The sequence below is a fragment of the Callorhinus ursinus genome, unplaced genomic scaffold (assembly GCF_003265705.2).
Source record: "Callorhinus ursinus isolate GAN/ISIS: 27379988/994484 unplaced genomic scaffold, GSC_fseal_2.0 scaffold9, whole genome shotgun sequence".
NCBI classification, from domain to species: domain Eukaryota; kingdom Metazoa; phylum Chordata; class Mammalia; order Carnivora; family Otariidae; genus Callorhinus; species Callorhinus ursinus.
In genome coordinates, this window is record NW_027397071.1 from 470,161 (window position 1) to 484,377 (window position 14,217).

The 14,217-nt window shown below is 37.5% G+C and overlaps 1 protein-coding gene across 1 annotated transcript in view; it reads left to right on the forward strand.

The window, feature by feature from the left end:
• The window catches only part of NOTCH2 (notch receptor 2), a 166,271-nt gene that overhangs the window by 125,473 nt on the left and 26,581 nt on the right, over positions 1–14,217 (forward strand). The window contains exons 15-19 of the mRNA XM_025872548.2: positions 1,292–1,405; positions 3,792–3,911; positions 4,332–4,484; positions 11,861–12,089; positions 12,867–13,068. Of these exons, the coding sequence (XP_025728333.1) occupies positions 1,292–1,405; positions 3,792–3,911; positions 4,332–4,484; positions 11,861–12,089; positions 12,867–13,068 (818 nt within the window). The remainder of the gene's footprint in view (positions 1–1,291; positions 1,406–3,791; positions 3,912–4,331; positions 4,485–11,860; positions 12,090–12,866; positions 13,069–14,217) is intronic.

A 14,217-nucleotide genomic window follows, 5' to 3' on the forward strand; every position in this document is an offset into this window, starting at 1 on the left:
ACTGGTGAGTGGCAGAGTACAGTTTGAACCCAGACCTCTGTACTCCCAGACCACCATTTTTTTATTTACAGTGCATGCAGTTCCTCTATGTTGAGGCTCTGTGTCAGGCCCTGTTGAAGATGCAGAGGTGTGTAATATTTGGGCACTGTCCTATCCCATTAATGCTTCATTACTTTCCTCTTTTTCATAGAGGGAATAGATTCCATGTCTTGGATCAGGGGAAAACAGTTTTATGACTTCAGGAAGTACTACTACATCAATGGTAGAGACTGTGCATATGAAAGAGTAGGCATAAACCAGAGGCTTTGATTAATGTATTAAAAAAATATTATCCCTGAGGCACTCAGTCGAATGAGCAGCTGACTGTTGATTTCAGCTCAGGTCATGATCTCAGGGTCCTGGGATTGAGCCCTGCATTGGGGCTTCACACTCAGCAGGAAGTCTGCTTAAGATTCTCTACCTCTGTCCCTCCCCCTGCTCATGCTCTCTCTCCCTCTCTCTCTCTCAAATAAATGACTAAATCTTAAAAAAAATATTATCCCTTGATAAATTATACCCCTTTTTAGGCCCTCACCAACTACTTTGTATAGAAAGAGGTGATATTTAGAAACAGCAGCAGAGTTTTAACCTAAGTGAGCTTCTTGGTCCATTGTTGAGGAATTACTTGTATTTGGAGGTGCATTCAGCCTTTAGACTATTAGATTATACGTCTTTTCTTTTCTTTCTTTTTTTTTTTTAAAGATTTTATTTATTTGACAGAGAGAGACACAGCGAGAGAGGGAACACAAGCAGGGGGAGTGGGAGAAGGAGAAGCAGGCTTCCTGCCTAGCAGGGAGCCTGATGTGGGACTCGATCCCAGGACCCTGGGACTATGACCTGAGCTGAAGGCAGACGCTTAATGACTGAGCCACCTAGGCACCCTAGAATATACTTCTTCCATTCATCTTTTCGACTGCGTTTTACTGACTGACTGTATGTATGTCAGGGACTTGCCACTGAAAGAACAGGTGTTCCAGTGGCCTAAAGAAATTCAATTTCTAGAGCAGTTAATATTTCCCAGGAGGGGTCCTGGGATTGAGCCCCTCATCGGGCTCCCTGCTCAGTGGGGAGCCTGCTCCTCCCTCTCCCTTTGCCCCTCTCCCCTACTTGTGCTCCCTCTCTCTCTCTCAAGTAAATAAATAAAATCTTAAAATATATATTTACCATGAAGAGGTTTGCTTAGTAATTTAGATAATGAGGAAGCTAACAGAAAGTTTCACTGTTTCGGGGTTTTCCCCTTGTCTGTCTACAGGCTATAACTGTCAGGTGAATATTGATGAATGTGCTTCAAATCCGTGTCTGAACCAAGGAACCTGCTTTGATGACGTAAGTGGCTATACTTGCCACTGTGTGCTGCCATACACAGGTGAGTTCTGCAGGTGAAAGGACCAGAGGGAATGTGTGTTCTTGCCTTATAGTTCTAAACCCCAGAGTCTCGGAGACAGGTTCTGTGGGGCAGTGATGCTGCTCTGAGGAATCACTCCCTGGTCACCCATCCTACCCTCACTGATTAGATCTTGAGCTCTGAGAAAACACTGTGGCCTCTCTAGATGCAACTGGTAGGGAAACTCATTTGCTTTCTTTGTACTTTGGGGTTTAAAATGTTTTTAAAATGATGTATGGCTGCTGATTTCATTCATTATTTGAATGGACCCAGTGTTGTGGGTCTGTGTTCTTAGTCTTAGTTCAGTAATACAACAACCACCACTTACTGATAATTTACTATATGCCAGACACCTTGTATACTTTGGATTCCTTAATCTAGTACTCACAGTAATTCTGTAAAGTAGAAGTTCCTATGACCATTTTACGCTGAGGTAGAGAGAAGTTACCTGCTAAAGGTCACATAGGTAAGTGGTAGATTTGCCCTTAAGTCCCTCTCAGTCCAAAGCTCTTCCTCTTAACAGCCCTTCTTCTCCTTACATTCAGTACCACTACGTCTCATTCAGAGAGGTATTGCCCCTTGGATGGCGATTACACACACAGAAGACATGGGTGTGACTTCAGTTCGTACCAAGTGTTCTTTGCTTCAGGTGGTATTTTAGGAGTGTGCTTGGACATTTGTTTCTTCTTTGCATTTTCCTGCCTCATTACTACTGTCTTGTGATTGTTTTGTGTGGTTGTATTTGTATGGCCTGTTTACCTCCTCATCATCCATTTTCTTCATCTGTGGAGAACAAAACAGAAATATGGATGATGGCTTTGCATGTTTCTCTAGTATGCAGCATGCAGGCAGGAGCATGGCTTAGTTCCTACTCCCCTGTTAGGCTGTTATTAGTAGCTGTTACCAGTGACTCTAGCTGTTTAGAGTGGCAGAGTGGCCAAAACCATAACTCTGTTACCTGAAAGACTTGGTGCTACATTGTTACCTTTGCCCCTCTTTGGAAGAAATGTTCATGGAGGCAAACTGCATTTAGCCAGCCTCATAGATAAAATTGAAGTTATTGGAGATCCCTAGCTATCCCCAAAGGAAGCCTAAAAAATACATTTCATAATGACAGCACTGACCACATTTGTTGATAGTAAGAAGAGTATCTCATAGCCAGAAAGACGGAGACTTAATGGCTGCAGGGAGATATAAGCAGGTGTCACTATGCTCAGTTATATCATAGGCTTACCTGAGTGTGATGTAGGTCTGAAAATATTTATTTTGTCTTCTTGCTAGTCAGATACTGTAAGAATATTTGGCTCTATGCTGGTTATTGGTTTTTCTTCGGATTAGGATCCCAATAAAGAATTTACTGTGTATGAACTTTGGGAAATTATATTAGACTGAAAGCCTATGTAGATTAAAATTTCAGTGCTGAGTGTAGATAAAGGTTCTGTCATTGGGCTTTGCCAGCATGAAGGGAACTAAACAACACTGCCTTCTCTTGAGAGCCACTGTTCTGACCAAATACCTTAAAAACTGGTTGGGTATGTTGGTAAAAATTTGTGTAATTTTTCTTTTTTCTGAATATGAAATTTTAGGATAGTATTTTAAGTTGAGTTAATTGTAACTTGACTTTAAAAAAACTTTTCCTTTTAATAAAAGTCTTCCTTTTTTTTTTTTCTATGCTGGAAGCTTATATTCGGTATGCTAAGGGAGGAAATATTGGTATGCAAATATCAATGTCATGTTGTTGATGTTGGTATAAGGAGACATGTTACCAGGCAATCAGAATTACCTCACTGTTTCCTGCTTCCCGTGGCCTTCTGATCAACTCCATTGCCTTCTGGAACAGGCTAGCAGAGGTTGTGAGGAATAGGAGGCTGTGTTGTTGCTTCTTCCTGGCTCACGTGAAGGAGGATCTGTGTGGCTGAGCTTCTGAGTGGCTGACTCTTAGCTATGGAGATGCAGAAACTATTGCACTTGACTGATGCAGGTGTCCAAATCCATAATAACTACCCATAATAATAAAGACAAGAGCAGCCCAACAGTTGTTGAGCACTCACTCTATGTGCCAGGCTCTATGCTAATAAAGACTTTGTAAACATTTTTTCATTTAGTCCTCAAAAAGCCTCTATGAGTTACGTACCATCCTAGTTCTTATTTTGTTTATGTGGAAGGCTCAGAGCAGATAAATAACTTGCCTGAGGTCACATAGTTAGTAATCAAGGTAGAGCTAAGCCTCAAAGGACCCAGGTCTCTCAGATTTCAAAGTTTTTAACTGCTGCCTTAGACTTGAATTCAGAGAGCATCCGTTGGTATAGAATTTGAAAAATTTCGGTCTCCTTGGCTATTTCTCTAAATTCTGTCATTTGCTTTACAGGCAAGAATTGTCAGACGGTGTTGGCTCCCTGTTCCCCAAACCCATGTGAGAATGCTGCCGTTTGCAAAGAGGCACCAAATTTTGAGAGTTATACCTGCCTGTGTGCCCCTGGCTGGCAAGGTAACAACATAGGAGTTGGAGAAACTAGGAGTTTTAAACAAAGTGGTCAGATCATCCGATTAACATGGAAGGCCCAGGTCTTCTGAGGCCTGCCCATCATCAAGAACACCGGCCTTGTATAGGACCTGCTAACTGGCATGACTTAGAAAGCCTTTTTCATTTTCATATCTTTGGGGCCCCCTAGTGGCTGGAAGACTCCAGCCCGAGTCTAAAACCATGATGTTCTAAAGGAGTTTTACCACCTGGGCAAAACTTGCCCAAATAATTTTGTGCCAGGGACACAAAGCCTTACAGAACTTCCCAAAGCAGGACACCAGCCAGAATATCCCTATCTACTGCAGCTGCAGCTCAGATCCCCCATACATTTCTGTGGGACTCACCTTCCAAAGACAGGAGCATTCATTGCACCTGTATTTCTAGGTCAACGGTGTACAATTGACATTGATGAATGTGTCTCCAAGCCCTGCATGAACCACGGTCTCTGCCATAACACCCAGGGCAGCTACATGTGCGAGTGTCCTCCAGGCTTCAGTGGTATGGACTGTGAGGAGGACATGGATGACTGCCTTGCCAGTGAGTATGCCAGCCAGCTTGTAAATCCCCTGAGGCACACAGGGAGCAGAGCGGGCAGTGGCCTCTCAGTGCTGAGACTGGCCATCCCAAGAGTTTATCACGTGTCTTTAACATTAGAGTTTTTATTTTTATATATTTATTTATTTTTAGATTTTTATTTATTTTTTGACAGAGAGAGAGACACAGTGAGAGAGGGAACACAAGCAAGAGGAGTGGGAGAGGGAGAAGCAGGCTTCCCGCGGAGCAGGGAGCCCAATGCCAGGACTCCGGGATCATGACCTGAGCCGAAGGCAGACACTTAACCGACTGAGCCACCCAGGCGCCCCAACATTAGAGTTTTTAAATCTCCTTTCAAAGCTAGCAGCTTTAGGAGTTGAGGCAGTAGAATCTCTTTAAGCATTCCCTTACTGATTTCTTTTGTAATGACAAAGTGGGGACAATGCTATGATAGTTTCTTTTAAAGCAGATCTGTTGAGGTATAATTAATATAAAGTATACTACCAATATTTTAAATGTGTAATTCAATAAGTTTTGACATTTGGCAACTGAAACCATCTCTAAAGATCATGAACATATCCACCCCCTTAAAAATATTTTCTTTTGTAATTTCCCCTCCTTTCCCCTTCCCTGTTCCAGGCAACCAGGGATCTACCTCTGTCACTACAAATTTATTTGCATTTTTTATAATTTTATATAAATGGAATCATTTCATGCAAATTCTTTTTTTGGGAGAGGGAATATGACTTCTGTCATTTAGCATATTATTTGAGACTCATCTATGTCACATGTATTAATAATTCATTCTGTTTTATTGCTAAGTAGTATTCCATTATTTGGATATACTATAATTCACTAGTGGAACATTTAGCTTTTTTTAAGTTTTGGGATATTATAAATAAAGCTGCTATGAGTGAGTCTGTGTAGACATGTGATTTTATTTCTCTTGAGTATATATCTAGGAGTGGAATAAATGAATTATGTGGTAGGTATATGTTTCACAGAATTGCCAAAATGTTTTCCAAGATGGTTATACCATTTTCATTCCCACAGGCACTGTTTGAGAGTTCCAGTTGAACCACATCCTCAAGAACACTTGGATGTGATTGCCCTTAATTTTAGCCTTTCTAGTGGCTGTATGTGGTATTTCACCATGGTTTTAACTTGATTTTCCCTACTTACTGATGATTATGAGCATCTTTTCATGTGCTTATCGGTCAGCCATCTGTATTACTTGCTATACTGACTATTCAAAACTTCTGTTCACTTGAAAAATTGGATTGTTTGTCTTATTATTGAATTGAAAGAGTTCTTTATATTCTAGATACAATTTCTTTGTCAGATATTTGCCTTACAATTATCTTCTCCCAATTGTAGCTTCTGTTTTGATTGTCTTTTGAAGAGAAAGAGTTTAATTTTGATGTTCAATAGAATCTTCATTCACAGTTCATTTTTCTTGTATGTTGTTTAACAAAACTTTGCCTAACCCAAGGTCACTGAGGTTTATCTCCTTTGATTTCTTCTAAAACTTTTATACTTTTAGTACTGACCTTTAAGTCCACAATCTATTTTGAGTTAATTTTTACATGTAGTGTGAGTTTTAAAAGTTTTAAAGAGTAATTTTCTGTGGTAATATTGCTAACCTCACTTATTAATTCTAGATTAGTTTAGCTTCTAGTTTAGTTTACGTTTTCAGGATTTTTTTATAATCATGTTATCTCTAAATAAGTACAGCCATATACATTTTATTTCTTTTTCAGTCTACACACATTTTATTTTTCTTGCATTATTATACTGGCTAAGACTTTTAGTAAATGCAGAATAGAAATGGTAAGAGAAGCAAATCTTTCTTTGTTCTTGATTCTCGGGGGGAAGTATGTATGTAGTCTTTTGCCACTAAGTATGATGTTACTTGTAGGTTTGGGGTTTTTTTGTTTTGTGGTTTGGTTGTTTGTTTTTTTAATTTTTTTTTTGGTCTTCTGTCAAATTGAGTAATTTACCATATACTCCTGGTTTGCTGAGAGTTTTTTTTCTTTTTATAATGAATGAATGTTGATTTTTTTCCCAATGATTTTTTTTTATCTGTTGAGGTAGTAATATATATATTTTTTTATGTAGGTGAATTATGTTAACTGATTTTCAAATGTTAAACTAACCTTAAATTCCTGGGATAAATTCTACTTGGTCTTGATGTATTATCTCTCTCATATTTATTGGATATGATTTCAAAGTTTTGTTACGAATTTTTGTATCTATGTTCATGAGGGATATTGTTCCCCAACTTTCTTGTGCTATGTTTGTATGGTTTTGGTAAGAGGGCAATGCTGGCCTCAGAACCAATTGGGAATGTTTCCTTTCTATTTATTGAAACAGTTTGTGTACAGTTGGTATTACATCTACCAAACATCTAGGTCTGGAACTTTCTTTCTTAGAAGGTTTTAACTGTGAATTTAATGTCTTTAATAGATATATTTATTCAGGGTATCTATTTCTTTTTTATTGAGCTTTGGTAATTTGTATCTTTCAAGGAATGAGTTTTACTTTTTCTAAGTTGTCAGAATTATTGGCATTCATAATATTCCCTTATTGTACTTTTAATGTCTGTAAGATCTGTGGTAATTTCCCTTCACTGATTTCAGATATTGGTAATTTACATTTTCTCTCTTTTCTTTGCAATTGCTCTTGGTAGAAGGTTATTGATTTTATTTTATTTTTTTATTTTAAAAGATTTTATTTATTTATTTGACAGAGAGATAGAGAGAGAGCACAAGTAGGCAGAGTGGCAGGCAGAGGGAGAGGGAGAAGCAGGCTTCCTGCAGAGCAGGGAGCCAGATGCGGGGCTCGATCCTAGGACCCTAGGATCATGACCTGAACCGAAGGCAGCTGCTTAACCGACTGAGCCACCCAGGCACCCCAGGTTATTGATTTTAGTAATCTTTTTAGTTTCATGATTTTTCTCAGTTGTTTTACTGTTTTCTATTTCATTGATTTCTGCTCTTTATTCTTCCTCTTTTGAAACTAGCTTGCCCTTCTTTTTCTAGTTTAACATGGAAGCTTAAACCATTATTTTTATTTCTTTCTACTTTTCTAACATAAACATTTAGTGCTGTATATCTTTTTCTCAAAACACTGATTTAGCTGTACTTCACAAATTTTGATATATCATTTTTTTTCAGCTCAGAATACTTTCTGATTTCCATTTTGATTTGTTCTTTGACTCATAGATTATTTAGAAATGTGTTCTTTAATTCCAGATATCTTTTTTTACTAAGTTTTTAATTGTAATTCCAGTATAGTTAACATACAGTGTTCTGTTAGTTTCAGTTGTACGGTACGGTGATTCACCAGTTCTACACATTACTCAGTGCTCATCATGATAAGTGTGCTCTTTAATCCCCCTTACCTATTTCACCCATGCCCCCACCCATGTCCCCTCTGGTCACCATCAGTTTGTTCTCTATAGTTAAGAGTCTGTTTCTTGGTTTCTTTCTCTCTCTCTCTCCCTCTCTTTTTCTCTTTTCCCTTTGCTCATTCATTTTCTTAAATTACACATATTAGTGAAATCATATGGTATTTGTCTTTCTCTAACTTATTTTGCTTAGCATTATATTCACTAGCTCCATCTTTGTTGTTGCTAATTCTAAATATCTTTTGTTGCTGATTCCTTCCAGATAGTTTTTGTTATTGATATCTAGTTTAATTCCATTGTGATCAGAGAACATACTTTGCATCATTTGGATTATTTTAAATGTATTAAATTATGTCTTATGGCTTAGTCTATGGTCTGTTTTGGTAAGTGTTCTGTGTGCACTTGAAAAGAATGTCTCTTTTGCTGTTTTTTGGTGTGTTCTATAAATGTTACTAATTCACATTGGTTAATAGTATTTTTAGGTCTTCCCTGATTTTCTTTCTGCTTATTCTATAAATTATTGACAGTGATATTGAAATCTCACTATTATTGTGTATTTTTCTCCTTGAAAATCTTTCAGTTTTTGCTTAATGTATTTTGAAACTCTGATTTTAAGTACATAAACATTTAAAATTGTTATGTTCTCTTGAAGAATTGAGTCCTTTGTCATGAAATGACCTTATTTAACCCTTGTAGTATTCCTTTTTCAGAAGTCTTCTTTGTTTGATACTAATGTAACTACCTTCCCTTTCTTTTGATTATTGTTAAGTATTTTTTCCATCCTTTTACTTTTGGCCCATCTGTGTCTTTAAAATATGTTTCTTATAGAGACCATATATTGAGTCTTGCTTTTTCTCTCCGATATGATGATGTCTAACTTCTAATTGAGGTGTTCATGCCATTTAAATTTAGTGGTTGATGGTGAGATGACTGAGTTCAGTATTTGCCATCTTGCATTTTACTTTATCTTTTTCCTTCCCTTTCCATTTCCCCCTCTTTTTTTGCCTTCTTTTGGAATAATGGAGCATTTTTATGATTACATTTTATTTCTTCACTGGCATATTAATGACATTCTTTTTTTTTTCTTTTGGTGGTGGTGGTTTTGGGTTTGCAGTATGCAACTTTAACTCATTATCATCAACTATACTACTTTGTCTAGCATAAAAACCTTACAACAGTATACTTATATTTTCACTCCTGCCCTCTGTTCTATTATTGTCATATATATTCTAATAAATGCCCCAAAATATTATTTTTGCTTCAAATGGTCAATTAATTTTTTAAGAGATGTAAAAATAAATTAACAGTCTTTATACTTAACAACATATTTATAGTTTCTGGTGTTTTTCATTCTTTTGTGTAGATCTGAATTTTGTCAAGTATCATTTTCCTTCAGCCTGAAGAAATTCATTTAATAATTCTTGTAGTGCTTATCTCCTAGTGATTAAGTCTTTCTGCTTTTCTGTGTCTAAAAAGGTTTTTATTTTGCCTTAGTTTTCAAAGATATTTTCTTAGGGAGTAGAATTCTAAGTTGACTTTTCCCTCAGCATTTTCAAGTCATCCTTCTATTGTTTTCTACCTTATATTATTTCTGAGGAGCAATCTGCAATAATTATTGTATTTGTTTCTTTATATGTTATTTTCTCTCCTTTGGCTGTTTTTAAGGTATTTTCTTTCCACTGATTTTTAGCAGTTTGACTCTATAATGCCCCTTATTGTTCTTCATGTTTATTTTTGGGGGGTTCATTGACCTTTTTGGATATATGGGTCTAAATTTGGAAAATATTCAAGCACTGTTTTTTCAAAACCTTTTTGCTCCCCTTTACAAATTTCATCATACATCTTTTAGGCTGCTTGAAGTTGTCTCTCTGTTCATCAATGCTCTATTTATTTTTTTAGAGTTTTTTTTTTTCCCTCGGTGCTTCATCTTAGATAATTTTATTATTTGAAGATATTTTGATATATCTTCAAGTTCACTAGTCATTTCCTCTGTAGTGTTTTGTTTGCTGTTAATCCCATCCAGTATATTTTTTTTCTCTTCATTGTATTTTTATCTCTAGAAGTTTGATTTGAATCTTTCTTATGCCTTTATCTCTTTCCTTGTCGTATTCATGCCTTCAATTCTCCTTCTTGAACATACAGAGTATATTTATCATAGTTGTTTTATTGTCCTCACATTAATTCTACCATATGGGAAATTCTTAGGTCTGTTTCTATTGTTGACTGTTATCTTCATCATAAGTTATATTTCTTGCTTCTTTGCCTACCTGGTAATTTTTTACTGGATGCTAGACTTTTTTAAAAAATATTTAGAATAATTTCAAGCTTTGTTTAAGGATCATTTGGAAATAGTTTGATCTTTTTGGGTCTTTTCTTCAGGGTTTGTTAGGTCCAGAACAGCCTTTAGTCTAGGACTAAAATGGCTCACTACTGAGATAGTACTCTCTGAGGATCCTACTTAGTGCTTAGTTAGGAGTTCTTTTCGTTTTGACTTTCATGAACATTAGCTATTCTCAGCCTAGTGTAAACTGTTGGGATTGTTCTGCCTCTGTCTTTCTAGTGGTTCTTTCCTCGGCTTTGATAGTGTCATCACATGCATGTGATATACGCAGTTACTTATCAGTACTAACCGCTTATCAGTACTCAGTTACTTACTTCTGTGGTGATTAAATCATTAAACTTCAAACAAGGTTATCACAATGTGTTAAGAATAATGGCACCTAATTCACACATAATTTCAGATCACCATATGGATGGCACCAAACTAGGTCCTGGCAGTGCCAAGGTAGATAAAACCCAGTGTTTACATTCATGAAACTCATAGTCTATTGGCAAAGAAAGCTATGCAGACAAATTGAACATTGTGTAGTGAATAGTGAAGAAAAATATGTCCACAGCAGTTGATGGAGAAATTTAGGGGAGTGGGATCAAATTATTTGGATTTCTTTTCCATGTTAATTATTTTATCAGTCAAAATTTTCAGTATTTAAAATCTTTCCTATTGGAAGTAAAGCTAGCAATATTTATAATTAATTTAAAATAATTCAGTAAGTTATGGTGAGTTTCCTGAAAGATGCTATGGAAATTACAGTGTGCTATGCACTGTGGATAAGAAGGGCTAATATGATTTTTACAATTTTTCCAGTCAAGATTGCAGATGAGCCTTAGAGTGGAATTAGCCTAGTAGATGAATAAGGTTTTAAATAAGCCTCTTATCAAATCGGGGCTACATTACCCACCTGATGTTTAGTTCTCTTTTTATGTAGATGACCTGTCTTTGCAATTATACTTTAAGGTCCTTAAGAGCAGGACCTAACTCTTATTTTGCTTGTTCTAATATGTCATGTATATTTCAGAGGACTGTGCCATAGAGTAGCTCAAAATTTGTTGATTAATTGCTGTGAGCCTAAAGTGTTCTAAGATTGAGCTGTGTGATATATAAAATTTTTTTAAATGTTTCCTGATTCTGCCTAAATCAAGAAAACAAAAACAAACAGGGAAGAGTAGAGGGAAGGAATGGAAATGAAAGATGAAGGGAGGGAAAAGATAGGAAAGACAGATCAGCACAGGGGGCTGCTTAGTATATATCCTATCTTACGTCACCCACTCCCATCACCACATACACCTTTTGAAAACCTTTACTGATATTTTTGAGATTCTGTGTATTGGGAGCACATATTTGATTAGCAAATGTGGGGGACCGTTGTAAGTTTTTGCGAAATTCCTAGTGGTGTATGCATAATTCATTCCAATTATCAAACAGGTGAAGAATCTCAGGCAAGTGTTACTGCATTCATTTTCATAAATGGGGGAGTCAAGGCAAAATAGATATAAAGAAAAGTACAAATAGAGAAAAGTCGGAATTGTTACTGTTCTTAGTGTGACTCAGTTCAGGTCACTTACCTTTATAGGTGTAAGATTAAATTGATGCTATAGTTCAGAGCTCTAATTCTTGTGTGTAATGACTTAGATCCTTGCCAGAATGGAGGTTCCTGTGTAGATGGAGTGAATACTTTCTCCTGCCTGTGCCATCCTGGCTTTATTGGGGATAAGTGTCAGACAGACATGAATGAGTGTCTGAGTGAACCCTGTAAGAATGGAGGGACCTGCTCTGACTATGTCAACAGTTACACTTGCAAGTGCCAGTCGGGATTTGATGGAGTCCACTGTGAGAACAACATCGACGAGTGCACTGAGAGGTGAGCAATCCATACACTCAGCCACCAGTGTCTTATGGGAAAAAGGGAGAAAGGAGGGAAAACTACAGAGCACATTGCTGTGGTTGCAGGGCAGGGTAAGGTATGCACCTGGGTCCCATTCCATCATCTTCTATTGCCTATTTCCTGTTTCCCTGTAGATGTGTAGTTAGCAGGTCAAAGGTCAGAGATTGAAAAGCTTAGTGGGATGGACCATCATTTATTTCTAATGCTTAAGGAACAGGAAGAGTTATAATTCTGTTCCATTCTCCTCTTGGTCCCTTGTTCATTTCAGTTGACATTTTAAAAATTCCTATTTTTTTGCAGATTTGTCATCACTCTTTGGTAATTTCTAGATGTGTTTTTTTTTTTCCAACAAGTTTATTCTGTTTCTCTTTCAGAAAGAAATCTAGAGTCAAGAGCTACTTATTTAGCACTTTTCTTATAAATTAAATTGACTTAGGGATAAAATGAAATGTGATACATGGAAAACCACAGGACTCGGTAAAACCTGGAAACCTTCACTTTCTCTGGGAATCTCTAATAAACTCAGTCTTTTATATACTCCTGGAACCTTTTTGGTTGTAGACATGAAGCTGGGACTCAGGCTGATTGACTCCCAGTCTAATTTGGAAAAAGAAAATTTGCTAGATCTAGGAGTTTAAGATGCTCAGGAGTATTTGCCTCTGTAATGTGTTAGATTCTAGGAACCCGACTTTTTTAAATAGCAGGTCAGAGGAACCAGATTACATAGCTGGCATTACTCTCTCTGCTTCTCAGCTCCTGTTTCAATGGTGGCACCTGTGTCGACGGGATTAACTCCTTCTCTTGTTTGTGCCCTATGGGCTTCACTGGCCCCTTCTGCCTCCATGAGATCAATGAATGCAACTCTCATCCATGCCTAAATGAAGGAACATGTGTTGATGGCCTGGGTACCTACCGCTGCACCTGCCCCTTGGGCTACACAGGGAAAAACTGTCAGGTAATTAAATTTCAGCCCACTCAGCTCCCTCAGAGTAGCTGAATATTACACTACTTCTCTTCTAAGCAGAATAAACCCCTCCTAAACAGGGAAGTTCTGACTCTCAGGGGGGTTGTCTCTGAGATAAATCTGCCTAACTTCTTAATAGCTGGTAGATTCCAAAGTGGTGACACTGGCAAGATTATACAGATTAACAAGCATGAGATGGTTGTAACAGGCTAACCAAGAACTGCAGAGAAATACATGTGGGAAATAAGTGCATAGATAGTATTTATGTTGGAAATGCAAAAAGGGAAATCAAGAACAGTCTAAGTAAAGTCTTTAAACGTCAAATACAGTATCTGAAGGGATAATAATAATAATTATTAAGTCTTACAGTGTTGTAACATTCTCAAAACCAAGCTAGTCATGTGTCTTTTAAATTCAGATATGTAAATATGTATTTTTATAGACTCTCAGAGCCAACTAGGGCAGCCTTTCATTTCATGAAAGAAGAAACTTGAGTCCCAAAGGGGGCAAAGGTAACCTTTCCAAGGCTGCATACCAAACAGCATTGTATTTATTTATTTTTATTTTTTTTAATTTATTTATTTGAGAGAGAACGAACGATTGGGGGGAGGGTCAGAGGGACAAGCAGATTCCCCACTGAGCGCAGAGCCGGACATGAAGCCTGATGCGGACATGGAGCCCGATGCGGGGATTGATCCCAGGACCATGAGATCATGAACTGAGCTGAAGTCAGATGCTGACTGAGCCATCCAGGCGCCCCACATTGTATTTAATTTTATGCTATATTTACCTCTTAAACAGTGATAGAATGATAGAATAACAGAACTCCAAAGAATTTAGGACTAAGTGACCAAATCTAACTAGCCTTACAGGGTGCACTTCAGTTAGGCTTTGGCTATATTGGACGTGCAAATAACTACCTCTGCATATTAAATTAAACAACTCGATGCTGATTCTGTGGATGAGAAGGACATTCTTCCTTGGGCTCTTGCTCATTCTCACAGTATGAGGTTACATGTGCCAGGGAGTGCTCCACCCATACCGACTGGCCCCTTCTTTCACAAACACTCCATGAGTGTGACCTTGCTCTCCCCAGGGGTCAGGACACCACATGCGAGTTACAGAGAAAGGAACTAGTCT